At 46.2% G+C, this 23,808-nt stretch overlaps 1 protein-coding gene across 10 annotated transcripts in view; it reads left to right on the top strand.

Annotated features, from left to right (window-relative positions):
- The window catches only part of pde4dip (phosphodiesterase 4D interacting protein), a 142,481-nt gene that overhangs the window by 107,611 nt on the left and 11,062 nt on the right, over positions 1-23,808 (top strand). For 9 of the 10 annotated variants that reach the window (XM_036978715.1, XM_036978716.1, XM_036978718.1 and 6 more), the window contains 7 exons: positions 426-661; positions 4,888-4,942; positions 14,546-14,799; positions 17,593-17,724; positions 18,251-18,547; positions 22,328-22,615; positions 23,510-23,641. In XM_036978715.1, the coding sequence (XP_036834610.1) occupies positions 426-661; positions 4,888-4,942; positions 14,546-14,799; positions 17,593-17,724; positions 18,251-18,547; positions 22,328-22,615; positions 23,510-23,641 (1,394 nt within the window). The remainder of the gene's footprint in view (positions 1-425; positions 662-4,887; positions 4,943-14,545; positions 14,800-17,592; positions 17,725-18,250; positions 18,548-22,327; positions 22,616-23,509; positions 23,642-23,808) is intronic. The other variant, XM_036978714.1, reaches the window with a different exon arrangement.

Genomic DNA, 23,808 nt, shown 5'->3' with positions numbered 1-23,808 from the left:
CCACCACACCTAGTCCACCACCACCACCACACCTAGTGCCACCACCACCACACCTAGTGCCACCACCACCACCACCACACCTAGTCCACCACCACCACCACACCTAGTCCACCACCACCACCACCACACCTAGTCCACCACACCTAGTCCACCACCACCACCACACCTAGTGCCACCACCACCACACCTAGTGCCACCACCACCACCACCACACCTAGTCCACAACCACCACCACACCTAGTCCACCACCACTACCACCACACCTAGTCCACCACCACCACACCTAGTCCACCACACTTAGTCCACCACCACAGCTGGTCCACCACCACCACCACACCTAGTCCACCACCTCCTATTGACTCATCCTTCACCCTCTGTCTGTCTCCTGTTGACTCTTCCTTCACCTTCTGTCTATCTCTTTGTAGGAAGTTTAACACTCTAATCCAGGCCCAGGCCCGTGAACTGTCCCACCTGCGCCAGAGGATGCGTGAGGGGCGCGGGGTGTGCCACATCTTGATCCAGCACCTGGGTGACACCACCAAGGCCTTCGAGGAGCTGCTTCGTGCCAACGACATAGACTACTATATGGGCCAGAGCTTCAGAGAACAGCTGGCACAGAGCAGCGCCCTGGCACAGAGAGTCAGCACCAAGATCAGCGGACGTGAGTGGAGAGGAGAAAACACATGACAAATGCACAATGGCATACAAATAGCATTTAATGGACACAAAAGGACACAATGGCACAATGCACATACGATTACAGCTACCTGTTTAACCAGGTAGGCAAGTTGAGAACAAGTTCTCATTTACAACTGCGACCTGGCCAAGATAAAGCAAAGCAGTTCGACACATACAACAACACAGAGTTACACATGGAGTAAAACAAACATACAGTCAATAATACAGTAGAAAAATAAGTCTATATACGATGTGAGCAAAATGAGGTGAGATAAGGGAGGTAAAGGCAATAAAAAGGCCATGGTGGCAAAGTAAATACAATATAGCAAGTAAAACACTGGAATGGTAGATTTGCATTAGGTGAATGTGCAAAGTAGAAATACTGGGGTGCAAGGGAGCAAAATAAATAAATAAATACATTCAACGAGTATGAAGCGAGGGCCAGCCAACGAGGGCGTACAGGTCGCAGTGGTGGGTAGTATATGGGGCTTTGGTGACAAAACGGATGGCACTGTGATAGACTGCATCCAATTTGTTGAGTAGGGTGTTGGAGGCTATTTTGTAAATGACATCGCCAAAGTTGAGGATCGGTAGGATGGTCAGTTTTACGAGGGTATGTTTGGCAGCATGAGGGAAGGATGCTTTGTTGCGAAATAGGAAGCCAATTCTAGATTTAAATTGGAGATGTTTGATGTGATTCTGGAAGGAGAGTTTACAGTCTAAACAGACACCTAGGTATTTGTGGTTGTCCACATATTCTAAGTCAGAACCGTTCAGAGTAGTGATGCTGGGCGGGCGGGAAGGTGTCGGTGAAGAGCATGCATTTAGTTTTACTTGTATTTAAGAGCAGTTGGAGGATGGCATGCAGTATGGCATTGAAGCTCGTCTGGAGGGTAGTTAAAACAGTGTCCAAGGAAGGGCCAGAAGTATACAGAATGGTGTCGTCTGTGTAGAGGTGGATCAGAGACTCACCAGCAGCAAGAGTGACATCATTGATGTATACAGAGAAAAGAGTTTTGAATTGAACCCTGTGGCGTGTTATCGATGGAGGTTATGATATCGTTTAGGACCTTGAGTGTGGCTGAGGTGCACCCATGACATGCTCTGAAACCAGATTGCATAGTGGAGAAGGTACAGTGGGATTCGAAATGGTCAGTAATCTGTTTGTTAACTTGGCTTTCGAAGACCTTAGAAAGGCAAGGTAGGATAGATATAGGTCTGTAGCAGTTTGGGTCAAGAGTGTCCCCCCCTTTGAAGAGGCGAATGACCGCAGCTGCTTTCCAATCTTTGTGAATCTCAGACGACACGGAAGAGAGGATGAACAGGCTAGTAATAGGGGTTGCAAAAATTTAGGCAGATAATTTTAGAAAGAAAGGGTCCAGATTGTCTAGCCCGGCTGATTTGTAGGGGTCTAGATTTTGCAGCTCTTGCAGAACATCAGCTGACTGGATTTTGGAGAAGGAGAAATTGGGAAGGCTTGGACGAGTTGCTGTGGGGGGTGCAGTGCTGTTGACCGGGGTAGGGGTAGCCAGGTAGAAAGCATGGCCAGCCGTAGAAAAATGCTTGTTGAAATTCTCAATTATAGTGGATTTATCATTTGTGACAGAATTTCCTATCCTCAGTGCAGTGGGCAGCTGGGAGGAGGTGCTCTTATTCTCCATGGACTTTACAGTGTCCTAGACCTTTTTTGAGTTTGTGTTGCAGGAAGCAAATTTCTGTTTGAAAAAGCTAGCCTTGGCTTTTCCAACTGCCTGTGTATATTTGTTCCTAACTTCCCTGAAAAGTTGCATATCACGGTGGCTATTCAATGCTAATGCAGTATGCCACAGGGTGTTTTTGTGCTGGTCAAGGGCAGTCAGGTCTGGAGTGAACCAGGGGCTATATCTGTTCCTGGTTCTACATTTTTTGAATGGAGCATGCTTATTTAAGATGGTGAGGAAGGCACTTTTAAAGAATATCCAGGCATTCTCTACTGACGGGGTGAGATCAATATCATTCCAGGATACCCCGGCCAGGTCGATTAGAAAGGCCTGCTCGCTGAAGTGTTTCAGGGAGCGTTTGACAGTGATGAGTGGAGGTCGTTTGACTGCTGACCCATTACTGATACAGGCAACGAGGCAGTGATCGCTGAGATCTTGGTTGAAAACAGCAGAGGTGTATTTAGAGGGCAAGTTGGTTAGGATGATATCTATGAGGGTGCCCGTGTTTACGGCTTTGGGGTTGTATCTGGTAGGTTCATTGATATTTTGTGTGAGATTGAGAGCAACAAGCTTAGATTGTAGGATGACTGGGGTGTTAAGCAGGTTCCAGTTTAGGTCGCCTAGCAGCACGATCTCTGAAGATAGATGGGGGGCAATCAGTTCACATATGGTTTCCAGAGCAGAGGGTGGTCTATAGCAAGTGGCAACGGTGAGAGACTTGTTTTTAGAGAGGTGGATTTTTCAAAGTATACTTTCAAATAGTTTGGGTACAGACCTGGATAGTAGGACAGAACTCTGCAGGTTATCTCTGCAGTAGATTGCAACACCGCCCCCTTTGGCCGTTCTATCTTGTCTGAAAATGTTGTAGTTAGGGATGGAGATGGAGAGTTTTTGGTGGTCTTCCTAAGCCAGGATTCAGACACGGCTAGGACATCCGTGTTGGCAGAGTGTGCTAAAGCAGTGAATAAAACAAACTTAGGGAGGAGGCTTCTAATGTTAACATGCATGAAACCAAGGCTTTTATGGTTACAGAAGTCAACAAAAGAGAGCATGAATAGGAGTGGAGCTAGGCACTGCAGGGCCTGGATTCACCTCTACATCACCAGAGGAACAGAGGAGTAGGATAAGGGTATGGCTAAAAGCTATGAGAATTAGTCGTCTAGGATGTCCGGAACAGAGAGTAAAAGGAGCAGGTTTCTGGGGGCGATAAAATAGATTCAAGGTATAATGTACAGACAAAGGTATGGTAGGATGTGAATTCAGTGGAGGTAAACCTAGGCATTGAGTGATGATGAGAGAGATATTGTCTCTAGAAACATCATTGAAACCACGTGATGTCATCGCATATGTGGGTGGTGGAACTGAAGGGTTGGATAAGGTATAATGAGCAGGGCTAGAGGCTCTACAGTGAAATAAGCCAATAAACACTAACCAGAACAGCAATGGACAAGGCATATTGACATTAAGGAGAGGCATGCTTAGTCAAGTGATCATAAGGGTCCAGTGAGTAGTAAGGTTGGTTGGGGTCACGGCGATTCAGACAGCTAGCCGGACCATCGGTAGCAAGCTAGCATAGGACGGTGTTCTGTTTTTAGCCACCTCGTGCCTTTCCGTCGGTAGATTAGTGGGGTTCCGTGTGGTAGAGGGGACCAATCCAATTGTCTAAATAGTTATAGTTATAGTGGCCCAGGAAAACTGCCCGATAGACCTATTCAGCTAGCAGCCGATATGCTCAAGAGAGCTAACGAATAATGGGCCACAGTTAGCAGATGGGCCAGTTGAAAAACTCCCTCGGGCAGATAACGTTGGTAGTCCAGTCGTGAAGGCACGGTGGGGCTCCGCATTGGCAGTAAAATGGGTCCGGATAGGTGATTGTAGCCCAGGAGTCGCTGATGGAACTCTTCAGCTGGCTAGCCATGGGATAATTGGGGTTTGCTCCGGGACCAACATTAGCCAACTGTCACTCGGATAGCAGCTAGCTAGCTGCAAGATCCAGGTGAAAATGTCCAGAGCTTGCGGTAGGAATCAGGGGATATGGAGAGAAAATAGGTCCGGTATGCTCTGGTCTGAGTCGCGTTGTACAAAACTGGCGCCTAGCTTTCCGAGCTAAAGGATAGCTGATGACCGCTAGCCGTGGTTAGCTGAATACTAACGTTAGCTAGTGAACTGGCTAGCTTCTGTTGTGGATTTCAGATTTGAGGTGAATAATACTTTTAAAATGAACAAATTCACACCACATTTGGTGAGGTGGGTTGCAGGAGAGTGTTGTGAAGTTGAGTTTTTAGAAAAAAAAGGACATCTGAATGCTACGCCATCTTGGAAAAATTTAAAATATACTCAATCTTCAACATGTTCTAACTTTACAGCACAGACATTTGCGAACAGAATTTCTCACTTATGTCCAACAAGATAAGCATGAGTGTGTGTGACCTTGTATGTGTGATGGACCTGTGTGTTTACTGACCACATAGATGTAATGTCTCTCTCCTCTCTCATCCCCTCTCTTCAGGAGACCATCCCAAGATTCCCGACGACAAGACTGGCACAGAGCTGCTCGCCATACGGTACGTCTGCCAGTTTGTGTGTGTGTGCATATGTGTGTGTTTGCAACAGTATGGCATCAATGCAACAGCATTAAATCATTTGGCAGTTGGAAAATATTGATTGTTGTTTGGGGGCCTGTGTCCTCCAGGGGGGTTATACAGTGTTTTTGTTTGTCACTCGATCAGTGATCCACACAGACGATCAATCAGTCTGATTAACTCACTGGCAGGACCAGCACGTTAGACAGGTGGCAGTGACGATCAACAGAGATGGAGATCGATCAGTTGCTCATGTCTCTAACGACGTCGGATCCCAATCCAATAAACCACTGTGGCTGTCATTGTAGGAGTGAGAGGCAGATCTCTCCATCTCCTTCATTTCCCTCACTGTGTCTATCCACCATATTTCTCTGCTTCTCATTTTTTTGCACACCCTCTTTAATCCTTTACCCCCTCATGCTGGTGGACATGTTTAACGTGGCTGGTTTTTATAGCGTTAGCCACATTAGCGTTAATGCTAACACGTTGAGTCAGGGCCATGCTGTATGATGTCACCAGTGCTAACCAGCCCCATGGGGACAGTGATTGATGAGGAGCGTTGTGATTGGATGAACCCACTGCCCTCCCCCTGCCTCGCTATGATTGCCATGGCAACAGCCTCAGATCGCCACGGGAGATTTGATATGGCGCCCTCTTTATCTCCTTCCCATCATGCCTCTCTCTCGGTGTGTGTGTGTGTGTGTGTGTGTGTGTGTGTGTGTGTGTGTGTGTGTGTGTGTGTGTGTGTGTGTGTGTGTGTGAGGATTAGCCAGTTGACCAGGTCGCAGGGTTCTGGGCACGAGGTTAGTTGTCTGTGAAGATTCACGCTGTCCTCTGTTTGGGTTCAGACTCAGAGAAAGTGTGTGTGAGCACGAGAGAGGGAGAGAGAGAGACCCCCCCCCCCACACACACACACACAATGGACAGAACCTGACAAACATTGTATTCCTGTGTCGGCTTGCATGGTCCTCTGGGGAACTGTATCTCTGAGCTGTGACATAGTCCTCATCAAGTAGGATGGTGAATAACCACTGTCCTGGATTATGGGGTCATATGTGCTGTGCAGCCAGTGGCCTGGTAAGGCTGTCACCTGGAAGGCCCTGGTATCTGGGGACATCTGATTACATAGAGTTAGAGGGGCAGCCAGTTAGAGGGGCAGCCAGTTAGAGGGGCAGCCTGTTAGAGGGGCAGCCAGTTAGAGGGGCAGCCTGTTAGAGGGGCAGCCTGTTAGAGGGTCAACCAGTTAGAGGGTCAACCTGTTAGAGAGGCAGCCTGTTAGAGGGGCAGCCTGTTAGAGAGCCAGCCTGTTAGAGAGGCAGCCTGTTAGAGAGGCAGCCTGTTAGAGAGGCAGCCTGTTAGAGAGGCAGCCTGTTAGAGGGGCAGCCTGTTAGAGGGTCAACCAGTTAGATGGTCAACCAGTTAGAGGGTCAACCAGTTAGAGGGCAGCCTGTTAGAGGGTCAACCTGTTATAGGGGCAGCCTGTTATAGGGGCAGCCTGTTATAGGGGCAGCCTGTTAGAGAGGCAGCCTGTTAGAGGGTCAGCCTGTTATAGGGTCAGCCTGTTAGAGGGTCAACCAGTTAGAGGGTCAACCAGTTAGAGGGTCAACCAGTTAGAGGGGCAGCCTGTTAGAGGGCAGATCCATTGTCTTGGGTGGTGGACCAAACAGAGGATCCGCTTTGGGAAAGTTGTATTCCTGGTCATAATGTTGGTAAGTTGACGTTGCTCTTATACCCAATAGTTCTTCCCGGCTGTATGTAATAAGACTTCAGATTTCCTGGGGTAACAATGTAAGAAATAATACATAAAACACCAAAATACTGCATCGTTTCCTAAGAACGCGAAGCGAGGCGACCATCTCCGTCGGCGCCATGGTTTTATGTTATTTCATGTTATGACAGATTGCTCCCAGGCCCCTACACAGACCACAGCATCTGAGTCAGCATAGAAAGCAACCTCTTGTGCCATGCCAGGGTGTTGGGGCGATATACACTAAGCACACGGTAGCTGTAACTGTGGCCCAGATTTATTTTATTTTCTTCTTCTCTCATTTGAAGCAAAAATGTGGAGATTGTGATTTGGAGGACACCTTCCCCTAGAGTTGTTGTTTCCTTACAGGGTTAAGAGCAGGGACAGGCATTGCATTGTGGGTAGTTAGAGGTGCCTCTCCCTCTCTCATGAAAGAGAGAGATAGATAGAGCTGCAGTATGCTCCACAGCTGGCCAACCAGATACTTAGGACTTAAATGTGTTTTAGTGCCAGTTGACTCATTTAGGATGAGCCCGTAATTGAGTGAGAAAAAAGAGGGGATTTGTATTGGTTTGATTCCCTTGTGCGTGAGAGTATTAGAGTGTGGGTTGGTTCTTCTATCTTTGTGGGGACCTAAAATTCTCCCTCGTGGGGACATGTCCCACATCCCCATGAGGACAAAGGCTATTATAAGCTTAGGGGTTAGGTTAGAATTCGAGTTACGGTAAGGGTAGGGATTAGTGGTTAGGGTTATGGGTTAAGGTTAGGGTTATGGGTTAAGGTTAGGGTTAAGGTTAAGGTTAGATTTAGGGTTAAGGTTTAGGGTTAGAGAAAATTGGACTTTGATTGGAAATCAATTTTTAGGTCCCCACTAGGATAGAAGAACAAAACGTGTGTGTGTGTGTGATGTAACATGGCTCAGGCTCTGGCTGCAGTGCTGGATTCAGAGCAAGGTGTTGACATGGGCACTAATCAGGTTAAGTTATTAAGACCTCATGGTACAGTGAACTGGGTCAGGAGCAGTTCAAGCTACAGAGAGATAGAGAGAGAGACAGGGAGAGAGAGAGGCGGGTGGGAGAGAGAGAGGCGGGGGGAGAGAGAGAGGCGGGGGAGAGAGAGAGGCGGGGGGAGAGAGAGAGGCGGGGGGAGAGAAAGAGGCGGGAGAGAGAGAGAGAGGCGGGGGGAGAGAGAGAGGCAGGGGGAGAGAGAGAGGCGGGGGGGAGAGAGAGAGGTGGGGGAGAGAGAGAGGCGGGGGGAGAGAGAGAGAGAGGCGGGCGGAGAGAGAGAGAGGCGGGCGGAGAGAGAGAGCCTCTCGGGGGGAGAGAGAGAGAGGCAGGGGGAGAGAGAAAGGCGGGGGGAGAGAGAGAGGCGGGGGAGAGAGAGAGGCAGGCGGGAGAGAGAGAGAGGCGGGGGGAGAGAGAGAGAGAGAGAGAGAGGCGGGGAGGAGAGAGAGAGGCGGGTGGGAGAGAGAGAGAGAGAGGCGGGTGGGTGGGTGGGAGAGAGAGAGGCGGGGAGGAGAGGGAGAGAGGTCGGGGGGAGAGAGAGAGAGAGGCAGGGGGAGAGAGAGAGGTGGGTGGGAGAGAGAGAGAGGCGGGGGGAGAGAGAGAGAGGCGGGGGGAGAGAGAGAGAGAGGAGAGAGAGAGAGAGAGGCGGGGGGAGAGAGAGAGAGAGGAGAGAGAGAGAGGCAGGGGGAGAGAGAGAGAGAGAGAGGCGGGTGGAAGACAGAGAGAGAGGCGGGTGGAAGAGAGAGAGAGAGGCGGGTGGAAAAGAGAGAGGCGTGGGGAGAGAGAGAGCCGGGGGGAGAGAGAGAGAGGTGGGGGGAGAGAGAGAGGCGGGGAGGAGAGAGAGAGAGGCGGGGGGAGAGAGAGAGAGGCGGGGAGGAGAGAGAGAGAGAGGCGGGGGGAGAGAGTGAGAGGCGGGGGGAGAGAGTGAGAGGTGGGGGGAGAGTGAGAGGCGGGGAGGAGAGAGAGAGAGAGAGGCGGTGAGGAGAGAGAGAGAGGCGGGGAGGAGAGAGAGAGGCAGGGGCAGAGAGAGCGAGAGAGAGACCGAGAGAGGCAGGGGGAGAGAGAGACGGAGGAGAGAGTTGGAGATAGAGAGACAGAGAAAGGGAGAGCGAGAGAGTGAATCAGAGAGCGGGAGCAAGAGAAGAGCAAAGCCTGGTATAGAGCACCATCCAGCTCAGTCTCAGTATTCTGTAAAACTACAGGAGTGTTACGGAGAATCAGGGCTCTGACATGTACAATGGTGGTTTCTCTGAACCCTTGAATTTTTTCAAAGGGGATGCATTGACTACAGTACCTGGAATTCTACTTTGGATCTTAATCTTGTGTTTTTTTGTGGATTTTAGAGACATTTTGTGTTCCTTTTTTGACTCTTCAAAAATCCTGTTAGTTGAAAGAAAATGTAACAAGAATAGTTGTTTTGAGAAACAGATTCACATTCCAGGACCTACAGACAGAGTGGGAAACAGATTCACATTCCAGGACCTACAGACAGAGTGAGAAACAGATTCACATTCCAGGACCTACAGACAGAGTGGGAAACAGATTCACATTCCAGGACCTACAGACAGAGTGAGAAACAGATTCACATTCCAGGACCTACAGACAGAGTGAGAAACAGATTCACATTCCAGGACCTACAGACAGAGTGAGAAACAGATTCACATTCCAGGACCTACAGACAGAGTGAGAAACAGATTCACATTCCAGGACCTACAGACAGAGTGGGAAACAGATTCACATTCCAGGACCTACAGACAGAGTGAGAAACAGATTCACATTCCAGGACCTACAGACAGAGTGGGAAACAGATTCACATTCCAGGACCTACAGACAGAGTGGGAAACAGATTCACATTCCAGGACCTACAGACAGAGTGAGAAACAGATTCACATTCCAGGACCTACAGACAGAGTGGGAAACAGATTCACATTCCAGGACCTACAGACAGAGTGGGAAACAGATTCACATTCCAGGATCTACAGACAGAGTGGGAAACAGATTCAATTTCCAGGACCTACAGACAGAGTGGGAAACAGATTCACATTCCAGGACCTACAGACAGAGTGGGAAACAGATTCACATTCCAGGACCTACAGACAGAGTGGTTGACAGAACCTTCAGCAAAGGGACGAATGGGGCCAGGTGTTTGAGCCAGCGCTGTAGTTTGAGTTAAAAAACACACAGAAGGCTGACTAGGGTTATCTGACTCTTTATGTTTGACCATTCAGCCTCTCAGTCACAGAGCTTCTCTCTCCTCTGACTGGAGTGGGTTCCTAGTGCAGCCCCTAGGCCGGGATACACCCGTTCTGATCTATCCTTCCCTGGGAGAGAAACACCACTCTCTCCGGTCGCTCCGTGTTGTGTTTGGCTGCTGGTGGGAGAAAAGAGTGAAGAAACAGAAGGATCGGAAGCTCCCTCTTCCTTCCCAAGGTCCATCAAAAGGTTTTGGAAGCTTGGATTTGAAAACAGAGGAGTGAAGGAGGGAACTATTTGAGACACAGACAGGAAGAGAGAGACAGACAGGAAGAGAGAGACAGACAGGAATAGAGAGAGACAGACAGGAAGAGAGACACAGACAGGAAGAGAGAAGGTGCTAATACTCTCCTCAGGCAGTGTGAGACTGAGTCACAGCGCGGTGAATAACTCTCCTCCTGCTGCACCAGTCCACCAGCAAACAGTAACACTACCAGCGGTTCTTTACAGCAGAGACAGAGGAAATGCATTGGAAAGACCACTTGGTTAAAGAGAAGGGAAACGCCACCTGAGCTAAATTACTGCACAGCAGATTTGGGATTTCTGGGACCTTGTTGGGCTTGTCTGTACTGGACCAAACTGGCCTGGGTCAGAATCTGTTTAGGAGACCGCGCTAGTCACAGTCACAGCGGCTGCTGTGGATACAGTGAGCACGTCTCTGTCTCTGAGTCTAATCTGGGGATTTACATTGCTTTTCACCTGATTGCTCATGACCAGTCCTCCCTACCTCCATCATGCTTTCTGGCACATTCCCCTTCCCATGACCTACCTACCACTCCGGGGATCACAACCTCATCATTAAGCGAATGAGCACTGCCTGGTTACCATAGAGACCTAGTTGAGAGGCGTTGCCACGGCGACGACCCCCCACAACGAGGACGAGGACAACAACTGTCTCCCTGGTGTGAAGGAGGATGAGCAGGAGGAACGGGAGCAGCAGAAAGGCCAGGATGGCTGCTCTCTAGCCCAGGGAGGAGGGCCTTCGGTGGGGAAGGCTGGCCAGGCGAGCAGTGGGCCCAGGCCAATGGCTCCCCTATGGAAGGCCATGCTGTCTAAAAGCAGCCCTCTGTACAGAGACTCTCTGTTCTCCTTCTCTCTGTGGGAGAGCCGGGCCCAGGAGAGAGAACTGGCCCTGTATAGAAAAAACACTGACAGAGAGAGAAAGGCCCTGCACAGGCAGATGGAAAAGTATGACATAGTTATTTTTCTAGTAACATGAGAGTGATACTATTCAGAGTGATACTAATCAGAGTGATACTAATCAGAGTGATAGTAATCAGAGTGATACTAATCAGAGTGATACTAATCAGAGTGATACTAATCAGAGTGATAGTAATCAGAGTGATAGTAATCAGAGTGATACTAATCAGAGTGATAGTAATCAGAGTGAAACTAATCAGAGTGATACTAATCAGAGTGATAGTAATCAGAGTGATACTAATCAGAGTGATAGTAATCAGAGTGATACTAATCAGAGTGATAGTAATCAGAGTGATACTAATCAGAGTGATAGTAATCAGAGTGATACTAATCAGAGTGATAGTAATCAGAGTGATAGTAATCAGAGTGATACTAATCAGAGTGATACTAATCAGAGTGATAGTAATCAGAGTGATAGTAATCAGAGTGATAGTAATCAGAGTGATACTAATCAGAGTGATACTAATCAGAGCGATAGTAATCAGTGATAGTAATCAGAGTGATACTAATCAGAGTGATACTAATCAGAGTGATACTAATCAGAGTGATACTAATCAGAGTGATAGTAATCAGTGATAGTAATCATAGTGATACTAATCAGAGTGATAGTAATCAGAGTGATACTAATCAGAGTGATAGTGATCAGAATGATAGTGATCAGAGTGATAGTGATCAGAGTGATACTAATCAGAGTGATACTAATCAGAGTGATACTAATCAGAGTGATAGTAATCAGAGTGATAGTAATCAGAGTGATACTAATCAGAGTGATAGTAATCAGAGTGATACTAAATCAGAGTGATACTAATCAGAGTGATATTAATCAGAGTGATACTAATCCGAGTGATACTAATCAGAGTGATACTAATCAGAGTGATACTAATCAGAGTGATAGTAATCAGAGTGATACTAATCAGAGTGATACTAATCAGAGTGATAGTAATCAGAGTGATAGTAATCAGAGTGATACTAATCAGAGTGATAGTAATCAGAGTGATAGTAATCAGAGTGATAGTAATCAGAGTGATAGTAATCAGAGTGATACTAATCAGAGTGATAGTAATCAGAGTGATACTAATCAGAGTGATAGTAATCAGAGTGATAGTAATCAGAGTGATACTAATCAGAGTGATACTAATCAGAGTGATACTAATCAGAGTGATACTAATCAGAGTGATAGTAATCAGAGTGATAGTAATCAGAGTGATACTAATCAGAGTGATAGTAATCAGAGTGATAGTAATCAGAGTGATAGTAATCAGAGTGATACTAATCAGAGTGATAGTAATCAGAGTGATACTAATCAGAGTGATAGTAATCAGAGTGATACTAATCAGAGTGATAGTAATCAGAGTGATAGTAATCAGAGTGATACTAATCAGAGTGATACTAATCAGAGTGATAGTAATCAGAGTGATAGTAATCAGAGTGATACTAATCAGAGTGATACTAATCAGAGTGATACTAATCAGAGTGATACTAATCAGAGTGATAGTAATCAGAGTGATAGTAATCAGAGTGATACTAATCAGAGTGATACTAATCAGAGTGATACTAATCAAAGTGATACTAATCAGAGTGATAGTAATCAGAGTGATAGTAATCAGAGTGATAGTAATCAGAGTGATACTAATCAGAGTGATACTAATCAGAGTGATAGTAATCAGAGTGATAGTAATCAGAGTGATACTAATCAGAGTGATAGTAATCAGAGTGATAGTAATCAGAGTGATACTAATCAGAGTGATACTAATCAGAGTGATAGTAATCAGAGTGATACTAATCAGAGTGATACTAATCAGAGTGTGTGTGTGTGTGTGTGTGTGTGTGTGTGTGTGTGTGTGTGTGTGTGTGTGTGTGTGTGTGTGTGTGTGTGTGTGTGTGTGTGTGTGTGTGTGTGTGTGTGTGTGTGTGTGTGTGTGTGTGTGGAGGGATCAGGTTTAGATTGGTGAGTCGACCTTCAATGAATTAATTCAGCTGAGGGGGAACAGGATGTGTGTGTGTGCGTGTTTATCACATTCTGCTTGTTACGATTACATGTATGCATCCAAACTTATCGTATATGATCTTGAGTGAGGTGCCAGTGGTCACCTACTGTCTGTGTGTCTGTGTTGATCCCTTTTTGTGTGTCTGTGTTGATCCCTTTTTGTGTGTCTGTGTTGATCCCTGCCTGTCTGTGTCTGTGTTGATCCCTTTTTGTGTGTCTGTGTTAATCCCTGCCTGTCTGTGTCTGTGTTGATCCCTGCCTGTCTGTGTCTGTGTCTGTGTTGATCCCTGCCTGTCTGTGGCTCTGTGTCTGTGTTGATCCCTGCCTGTCTCTGTGTCTGTGTTGATCCCTGCCTGTCTGTGTTTCTGTGTACGTGTTGATCCCTGCCTGTCTGTGTTTCTGTGTCTGTGTTGATCCCTGCCTGTCTGTGTCTCTGTGTCTGTGTTGATCCCTGCCTGTCTGTGTCTCTGTGTCTGTGTTAATCCCTGTCTGTCTCTGTGTTGATCCCTGCCTGTCTGTGTCTGTGTTGATCCCTGTCTGTCTGTGTCTCTGTGTCTGTGTTGATCCCTTCCTGTCTGTGTCTCTGTGTCTGTGTTGATCCCTGCCTGTCTGTGTCAATCCCTGCCTGTCTATGTCTCTGTGTCTGTGTCAATCCCTGCCTGTCTATGTCTCTGTGTCTGTGTCAATCCCTGCCTGTCTATGTCTCTGTGTCTGTGTCAATCCCTGCCTGTCTATGTCTCTGTGTCTTTGTCAATCCCTGCCTGTCTATGTCTCTGTGTCTGTGTCAATCCCTACCTGTCTATGTCTCTGTGTCTCTTTGTCAATCCCTGCCTGTCTGTGTCTCTGTGTCTTTGTGTCTGTATCTGTGTTGATCCCTGCCTGTCTGTGTCTCTGTGTCTGTGTCTGTGTCTCTGTGTCTGTGTCTCTGTGTCTGTGTGTCTGTGTCTCTGTGTCTGTGTCTCTGTGTCTGTGTCAATCCCTGCCTGTCTGTGTCTCTGTGTCTGTGTCTCTGTGTCTGTGTCAATCTCTGTGTCTGTGTCTCTGTGTCTGTGTCTCTGTGTCTCTGTGTCTGTGTCTCTGTGTCTGTGTCAATCCCTGCACTGTGTCTGTGGCCAGTAAGCAGCTTCAGGAAGGATCAGATCAGATCACCAAGCCTCTTTCTCTGTCTGTAGAGAACAGGGCAGCTAATAGCTTAATCATTCTTTGTTTTCTACACCTGTTAGAACTCTCTGGTGGTGTCACACTGCAGACTATGCTCACTGTACATCAAGACATCTCTGCTATTGAAAAGCCTGTTTTGTCCTGATTGTCCTTCTGTCACTAGAGAGCAGGTGTATTGTTATTATGTGGGAAAGGACAAGATCACTGAGGGTCTCCTGTTTGTTTGTGTACAGGCTGAGTAAGGAGCTCCAACAGAAGGATGACGTGATCGATTCTCTCCGCGCCAAACTCACTCAGCATCAACCTCGTTCTGACACACCATGCAGTAGCCACGCCCTCTCTGACACCACCGACCAATCAGACCACATCTCCTTTGTGTCCGATGAGCAGGGCTCCACCAATGAGGATCTGGAGCCGTGCTCAGACATTGACGCGGCCAGTGAGTATGGCCAGGAGGACAGACATGCCTCCACTACAGCCAGTACAGGTAAATGTGACCCACCACCTGGATTTGGTCCTATGTATGTAGCAAGATCTGAAATTGTGTTTTTCATATTGATAAAAATAGAGACTCAGAACTAGAAAATGGTATATCATACACTGTAGTTGAGGAACGATAGGAAAGGACATCTGCTTTGAATGTTGATAAACTTCTAACCCCACTTTTGACAAAATGACCCTTGAATGTTTTGGTACAGCTAGTGGAGAGCTCTTCTATGTCTCCACCCATCCAGGGTCGATCACACCCTCTTAAAGCTTAGCTCCACCCATATCTTTAAGGATTCACATGTGAGGCCATGTGCTAAACAGAGTGAGTAGTGTAGTAAACAACCAAAGATTTCAAGACTAAAAGTGGTAAAAGTAGTAGCCTACAATAAGGAAAAACTCCAGGTGAAAATACACTTTATCTAGTCCTTGGCCTATATCCTAGTCTGACTTTGGTGCAGGTCTTATTGCTATTCACATTACCGTCTCTGGTAAACACACTATATAAAACAAAATGTAAGTTTATTTGTCACATCCACAGGATACAGAAGGTGTAAACGGTACAGTGAAATGGTTACTGGCCAATTTACATAGTAGCAATATCAAAAACAGACAGATTCCAGATAAACATTAGATGATGCTTACCCAGACACTATGTTATGTTAGCCACATCTAGCTAAGTGGACACTATGCTATGACCACCTCCCAGCCACATCTAGCTAAGTGGACACTATGTTATAACCACCTCCCAGCCACATCTAGCTAAGTGGACACTATGCTATAACCACCTCCCAGCCACATCTAGCTAAGTGGACACTATGCTATGACCACCTCCCAGCCACATCTAGCTAAGTGGACACTATGCTATGACCACCTCCCAGCCACATCTAGCTAAGTGGACACTATGCTATGACCACCTCCCAGCCACATCTAGCTAAGTGGACACTATGCTATAACCACCTCCCAGCCACATCTAGCTAAGTGGACACTATGCTATGACCACCCCCCAACCACATCTAGCTAAGTGGACACTATGCTATAACCACCTCCCAGCCACATCTAGCTAAGTGGACACTATGCTATAACCATCCCCCAACCACATCTAGCTAAGTGGACACTATGCTATGACCACCTCCCAGCCACATCTAGCTAAGTGGACACTATGCTATAACCACCTCCCAGCCACATCTAGCTAAGTGGACACTATGCTATAACCATCCCCCAACCACATCTAGCTAAGTGGACACTATGCTATGACCACCTCCCAGCCACATCTAGCTAAGTGGACACTATGCTATAACCATCCCCCAACCACATCTAGCTAAGTGGACACTATGCTATGACCACCTCCCAGCCACATCTAGCTAAGTGGACACTATGCTATAACCACCTCCCAGCCACATCTAGCTAAGTGGACACTATGCTATGACCACCTCCCAGCCACATCTAGCTAAGTGGACACTATGCTATGACCACCTCCCAGCCACATCTAGCTAAGTGGACACTATGCTATGACCATCCCCCAGCCACATCTAGCTAAGTGGACACTATGCTATGACCATCCCCCAGCCACATCTAGCTAAGTGGATGGGTCGCTATTGTCTAGACATGTACACATGCTCATGAAATACAATAGATTGCTGTAATCACCCCCCGACACACCTGGCTAACTTGATGGGTCATGGAGTCATCTGGTGAAGTGGAGTCTTTTGTTTTTCTACATGTTGCTAGGTAGCTAGCTAAACAATGAACCCGACATAATCTCAACTCATACTACTACCAATTCAAACTGATTGTCATAGCTGTAGTATGAATCTGCAGGTAGCAGATTACCAGCTAGGTTCAATGTTAGCTTGCTAACCAGCTAGGTTCAATGTTAGCTTGCTAGCTAACATTAGGCTATAACTAGCAATCCTAATGGATTTCTGGTTCTAATAATATTACAACACAGATCATACATGTAACGTTAGCTAGCGATGCAGCAAGCTAACATTCACTAGCTAGCTAGCAGGGTAGCCTAGTGGTTAGAGCGTTGGACTAGTAACCGGAAGGTTGCAAGTTCAAATCCCAGAGCTGACAAATCTGTCGTTTTGCCCCTGAACAGGCAGGTTCAGGCACTGTTCCTAGGCCGTCATTGAAAAAAAAAATTGCTCTTAACTGACTTGCCTAGTTAAATAAAGGTAAAATAAATAAAAACATTACGCTTTAACTTGCAATGAAAACTCATTTCTGACAAAATTAGAAACTTATATAAACTTGTTTTTCAACCACTCCACAAATTTCTTGTTTACAAACTATAGTTTTGGCAAGTCGGTTAGGACATCTACTTTGTGCACGACACAAGTAATTTTTCCAACAATTGTTTACAGACAGATTATTTCACTTATAATTCACTGTATCACAATTCCAGAAAATTATGTCATGGCTTTAGAAGCTTCTGATAGGCTAATTGGCATAATTTGAGTCAATTGGAGGTGTACCTGTGGATGTATTTCAAGGCCGACTTCCAAACTCAGTGCCCCTTTGCTTGACATCATGAGAAAATGAAAAGAAATCAGCCAAGTCCTCAGAAAAACAAGTGTAGACCTCCACATGTCTGGTTCATCCTTGGGAGCAATTTCCAAACGCCTGAAGGTATCACATTCATCTGTATACACGGCAGACCAATCCAAACTGTTCCCCTGGCATGTCGAGCCCTCCACACACACTCAGATACACAGATGACTGCACATCCATATTTGTAATGTATGATTAACAGTTCACACCTCATCTGTAATTTTTACTTTTATTTCAGATTCTCACTGTAACAGTGTCCCCATGTCACGCCACCCCTCCATCCCTCCTTCCACCAGTTCATCTCATGGACACCAGTCCTCCATCAGCTGTCCCAGCCTGCAGCGGTCAGCGGACACACAGACACAGACAGGTAGGCAGACAGACAGGGAGAGGGAGGAGGAGTGGAAGTGACTGCCTTATTCAACACATTGTTGCTAAAGTCAGTTTCACTGTATCCACATACAGTACTTGTCATATCATGTCCAGACATTGAAGTGTTTTCTTCCCTCATACCATCATTCCCTCTTCTCACACCTCTTTCTGTACCCCTGTCCTCTCTTATCCTCTGTCCTCTCTTCTTCTCTCTGTCCTCTCTTCTTCTCTCTGTCCTCTCTTCTTCTCTCTGTCCTCTCTGCTTATCTCTGTCCTCTCTTCTCTCTGTCCTCTCCTTCTCTGTCCTCTCTTCTTCTCTCTGTCCTCTCTTCTTCTCACTGTCCTCTCTTCTTCTCTCTGTCCTCTCTTCTTATCTCTGTCCTCTCTTCTTCTCTCTGTCCTCTCTTCTTCTCTCTGTCCTCTCTTCTTCTCTCTGTCCTCTCTCCTTCTCTCTGTCCTCTCTTCTTATCTCTGTCCTCTCCTTTCTCTCTGTCCTCATATGTATTTCTCCTCTGTACCTCCAGGACTCTACAGTGGACCAGTGTCCAGTTCTCTCCCCACCCCTCCTCAGCCCCAGTCTCAGTCTCAGTCCCAGTCTCAGCCCCAATCCCATCCTCAGCCTCAGCCCCAGTCCCAGTCCCAGTCCCAGTCCCAGCCCCGCTACCACTCCGACCTTTCTTCTCAGAGAGCCCCCCTGTCCTTCAACCCCCAGACTGCAACCCTGCGACCCCGTTACCATGGAAGCAGGCCCGGGGCCTTCTCCCTGGCAGAGGTTCACCAGGAGCTGCAGATGTTACAGAGACAGCTAGGAGAAACTGAGAGTGCGTTACTCTGCACCTGTGTGTTTGTAGCATGGAGTGGCTAACTTTGTCTCTCTTTAAACACATCATGTAATTAGATGAGGTGTATAACCTCACTCTAAAATGGACCCTGTTTTAGTAATAGTGTCATTTGGCAAGGGGATACTATAAGTAGTAATGGCAAGATGAACACAGGATTTAAGGTCCAGATACATGGATTGACTCACATACGTTTGCATTGATTACCTGTGTGTACACTAAGTGAGTTTCATATTCAAAGCTTTGTCTCCTGGCAGTAATGTCCTCTTTAAGACTAGCATGCTATCCCACCGCCCATCAGGGTCTTCCTCTGATCTCTGTCTCCTGGCAGTAATGTCAGGGGGACTGCACGTGTAATGTCCCGTTGAGATCCAGACTAACGTGACTAAATGTGTGAGTGTGCGTGCTAACTTGTGCGTGATAACCGACCACTCATCAGGCTCTTCATCTGAATGGGGTAGGACATGTGACAGTGTTGTCTCTAGGCTCTCTAGAGAGAGACATGAGAGACGAGAGATGAGGGACGAGCGAGAGAGATGGAAGGGAGGGAAGAGAGAGAGAGAGGGAGAGAAGAGAGAGAGAGAGAGAGAGAGAGAGAGAGAGAGAGAGAAGTGTAATTGAGCAGGAGTTGATTTGCTGTAGTCTATCTCATGGCTTTGGGCTAACTGATTCTATGCTCTCCTAATTATCACACATCTTGCTGCTGTGATGGCACACTGTGATATTTCAACCAATAGATATGGGAGTTTATCAAAATTGGGGTTGTTTCCAGAATCTTTGTGTATCTGTGTAATCTGAGGGTAATATTTGTCTGTAATATGGTCATACATCTGGCAGGAGGTTAGGAAGTGCAGCTCAGTTTCCACCTCACTTTGTGAGCAGTGAGCACATAGCCTGTCTTCTCTTGAGAGCCAGGTCTGCCTTCGGTGGCTTTTCTCAATAGCAAGGCTATGCTCACTGAGTCTGTACATAGTCAAAGCTTTCCTTAAGTTTGGGTCAGTTACAGTGGTCAGGTATTCTGCCACTGTGTACTCTCTCTTTAGGGACAAATAGCATTCTAGTTTGCTCTGTTTTTTTGCAAATTCTTTCCAATGTGTCAAGTAATTATCTTTTTGTTTTCTCATGATTTGGTTGGGTCTAATTGTGCTGTTGTGCTGGGGCTCTGTAGGGTGTGTTTGTGTTTGTGAACAGAGCCCCAGGACCAGCTTGCTTAGGGGACTCTTCTCCAGGTTCATCTCTCTGTAGGTGATGGCTTTGTTGTGGAAGGTTTGGGAATCGCTTCCTTTTAGGTGGTTGTAGCGTCTCTTTCCTGGATTTTGATAATTAGCGGGTATCGGCATACGTTGTACACAGAGAATCATCAGAGTCTCAATTTGGTGTTTGTCCCATTTTGTGAAATCTTGGTTGTTGAGCGGACCCCAGACCTCACAACCATAAAGGGCAATGGGTTCTACATATTTTTAGCCAGATCCTAATTGGTATGTCGCATTTTGTGTTCCTTTTGATGGCATAGAAGACCCTTCTTGTCTTGTCTCTCAGACCGTTCACAGTTTTCTGGACGTCACTTGTGGCCCTGATGTTTAGGCCGAGGTATGTATAGTGTGCTCAACTGGACCTTTTTTGGAACACCATTATTTTGGTCTTACTGAGATTTACTGTCAGGGCCCAGGTCTGACAGAATCTGTGCAGAAGATCTAGGTGCTGCTGTCGGCCCTCCTTGGTTGGGGACAGAAGCACCAGATCATCAGTAGACATTTGACTTCAGACTAGTAGGGTGAGGCCGGGTGCTGCAGACTGTTCTAGTTCCCGCGCCAATTCATTGATATGTATGTTGAAGAGGGTGGGGCTTAAGCTGCATCACCCCACGGCCCTGTGGAAAGAAATGTATGTTTTTTTAAAACAATTTTAACTGCACACGTGTTGTTTGTGTACATGGATTTTATAATGTCTTGTGTTTTTCCCCCAATACTACTTTCCATCAATTTGTATAGCAGGCCCTCATGCCAAATTGAGTCAAAAGCTTTTTTGAAATCAACCAAGCGTGACAAGACTGCCTTGGTTTTGGTTTGTTTGGTTGTCAATTAGGGTGTGCAGGGTGAATATGTGGTCTGTCGTACAGTAATATGGTAAAAATCCTATTTGACATTTGCTCAGTACATCGCTGAGGAAATGTATGAGCCTGCTGTTAATGACAATGCAGAGGATTTCCCTAAGGTTGATGTTGACGCATATCCCATGGGGTCAAATGTGTCTCCACTTTTGTGGATTGGGTTGATCAGTCCTTGGTTCCAAATATTGGGCAACATGCCAGAGCTGAGGATGATGTTAAAGAGTTTAAGTTTAGCCAATTGGAATTTGTGGTCTGTATTTTTTATCATTAAATTTAGGATACCATCAACCACACAGTCCTTTTTTGGTTGGTGGGTTTGTATTTTACCCTATAGTTCATGCAATGTAATTGGATGATCCAGTGAGTTCTGGTCGTCTTTAAAAGTTGATTCTAAGATTTAAATTTGATCATGTATAGGGTTTTTGCTGTTTGTTCTTTGTTATAGGGCCAAAAAGATATGAGAAGTGGTTTATCCATACATCTCTATTTTGGATAGGTTTCTCAATTTCTTTCTTAGGTTTTTGCATTCTTCATCAAATCATGTGTCATTGTTGTTCATTTTCTTAGGTTGTCTGCTTGACATTTTTAGATTTGGCAGGGAAGCTGAGAGGTCACATATACTGTTTAGGTTTCCTACTGCCAAGTTTACACCTTCACTATTACAGTGAACCTTTTGTCCAGGGAGTTGTCTAGAAGAGATTGAATTTGTTGTTGCCTAATTGTTTTTTTGGTAGATTTCCACACTACTTTCCTTCCAGCTATAGCATTTCTTAATAATATTCAGTTCCTTTGGCTTTGATGATTGAGCATAGCTCTGTTCAAGTGGAGTGTGATTTTGCTGTGGTCTGATAGGGGTGTCAGTGGACTGATTGTGAACGCTCTAAGAGACACTGGGTTGAGGTCAGTTATAAAGTAGTCTACAGTACTACTGCCAAGAGATGAACTATAGGTGTACCTACCAAAGGAGTCCCCTCGAAGCCTACCATTGACTATGTACATACCCAGTGTCCGACAGAGCTGCAGGTGTTGTGACCCATTTTTGTTGGTTATGTTGTCGTAGTTGTGTCTAGGGGGGCACATGGGGAGGGAATGCTGCCACCTTCAGGTAGGTGATTGTCCCCATGTGTGCTGAGGGTGTCAGGTTTTTGTCCAGGTCTGGCATTTAGGTCGCCACAGACTGGTACATGTCCCTGTGCATGGAAATTGTTGATCTCCCCCTCTAGGATAGAACAGCTGTCATCATTAAGGTATGGGATTTCTATTGGGGGGATATAGGTAGCACACATGAGGACATTTTTCTCTGTTAGTGTTTTGACTCTGTTGAGGCTGTGTTAGTGTTCTGACTCTGTTGAGGCTGTGGTAGTGTTCTGACTCTGTTGAGGCTGTGTTAGTGTTCTGACTCTGTTGAGGCTGTGTTAGTGTTCTGACTCTGTTGAGGCTGTGGTAGTGTTCTGACTCTGTTGAGGCCTGTGTTAGTGTTTTGACTAGACCTTACAGTGAGTGTACTGTTGTATTCGGCACATGTGACAAATACAATGTAATTGAATTAGACTTATCTATCTCCCAACAAGCTGCCTGACACACTAACATCCATCCTCCATCTCTCTCCTATCTGTTTATTCATGCTTGGGTTTTTCTTTTTTTCACTGCAGGTTTTTCCGTTCCTTCAGTCAAGCCGTTTGGTGGCTTCCCCATGTCAGCCCACCCCCACCCCCAGACTGACCCCTCCAGTTACATGCCCCAGCCTCTGTCCTACCACACCTTCCACCCCGCTGGTCTGAATGCTAGCCTCAATGCTAGCCCTGCCATGAAGGCAGGCGCCAGCCTCCTGGAGAGCAGTGCAATGTGGGACATGGCCTACGGTGCTCGGTCAATGAGAGTTGGCACTGCTGATTTGTCATCAGGGTCGTCAGGTTACCAGTCTGGCACCAGCCATACAGGTGTGTGTATCTATGAGTTTTAATGAGATTGTGTGTGTGTGTGTATGTGTGTGTGTATGTATGTGTGTGTGTCCTACCTGTAATGACTTTACAGGACAGCATGTGGAAGTGGATAATATCATACATATCCCAGGTGATAGTCTAAAGAGCCAATGGCTGATCTTGGAAATGGATATGTCATATCATGACATTTTAGTTATTTCCCTATTACTAACTATTAGAGACTATACGGACCCAAACAGCCCTGTTGTGTGTTTATGTACAGATAACTGACAAAATGAAGGAAACACTTTAGTCAGTGAGGGATACAAAGTACGTTGAAAGCAGGTGCTTCCAAACAGGTGTGGATAATTAAGCAATTAACATCCCATCATGCTTAGGGTCATTTATACAAATGCCCAGTTGTCCATTATATTGGGTACCATGGCTAGAAGAAGAGATCTTAGTGACTTTGAAGGAGGAGAGTCTCAAATTAGCATAGGGGGTTTAGTGTGTGTGTGTGTGTGTGTGTGTGTGTGTGTGTGTGTGTGTGTGTGTGTGTGTGTGTGTGTGTGTGTGTGTGTGTGTGTGTGTGTGTGTGTGTGTGTGTGTGTGTGTGTGTGTGTGTGTGTGTGTGTGTGTCAGTCACCAGATCTCAACCCAATTGAACACTTATGGGAGATTCTGGAGTAGCGCCTGAGACAATGTTTTCCACCACCACAACAAAACACCAAATGATGTAATTTCTGGTGGAAGAATGTGTCGCGGTCCTCCAACAGAGTTCCAATGGGTACTGAAGATGTGTGTATATATATATATATATATATATATATATATATATATATATATATATACTATACAAATGTTTTTTTATGTTGTGAAATGTCAACGGTATTTTGATGTGTTCCTGTGCAGGTTCTGACCTGATTAAAGAACACCTGAGAGAGATCAGGAGTCTACGTCAACGTCTGGACGATTCCATCCAGACCAACGACCTCCTCCGACAGCAGCTGGAGGAGAGACTGGTCAACCAAGCCAGAGATAAATGTATTGACTAGACCACCACCACACCTGCTGTCTCAAACCATGAACAAATATTCTACACACCCAACTTGGCTACCTGTACTAAGTCAATGTTGACAGTCACGGTGTCAAAAAGGCATTAGTGAAATGTACTGGCCCTCCTCTTCTTCTTCATCCGTCTCTTCCTCGTC

The sequence above is a fragment of the Oncorhynchus mykiss genome, chromosome 5, assembly GCF_013265735.2.
Source record: "Oncorhynchus mykiss isolate Arlee chromosome 5, USDA_OmykA_1.1, whole genome shotgun sequence".
Lineage (NCBI taxonomy): Eukaryota > Metazoa > Chordata > Actinopteri > Salmoniformes > Salmonidae > Oncorhynchus > Oncorhynchus mykiss.
Note: the sequence above shows the minus strand (reverse complement) of the source record. Positions and strands in the feature narration are given on the sequence as shown.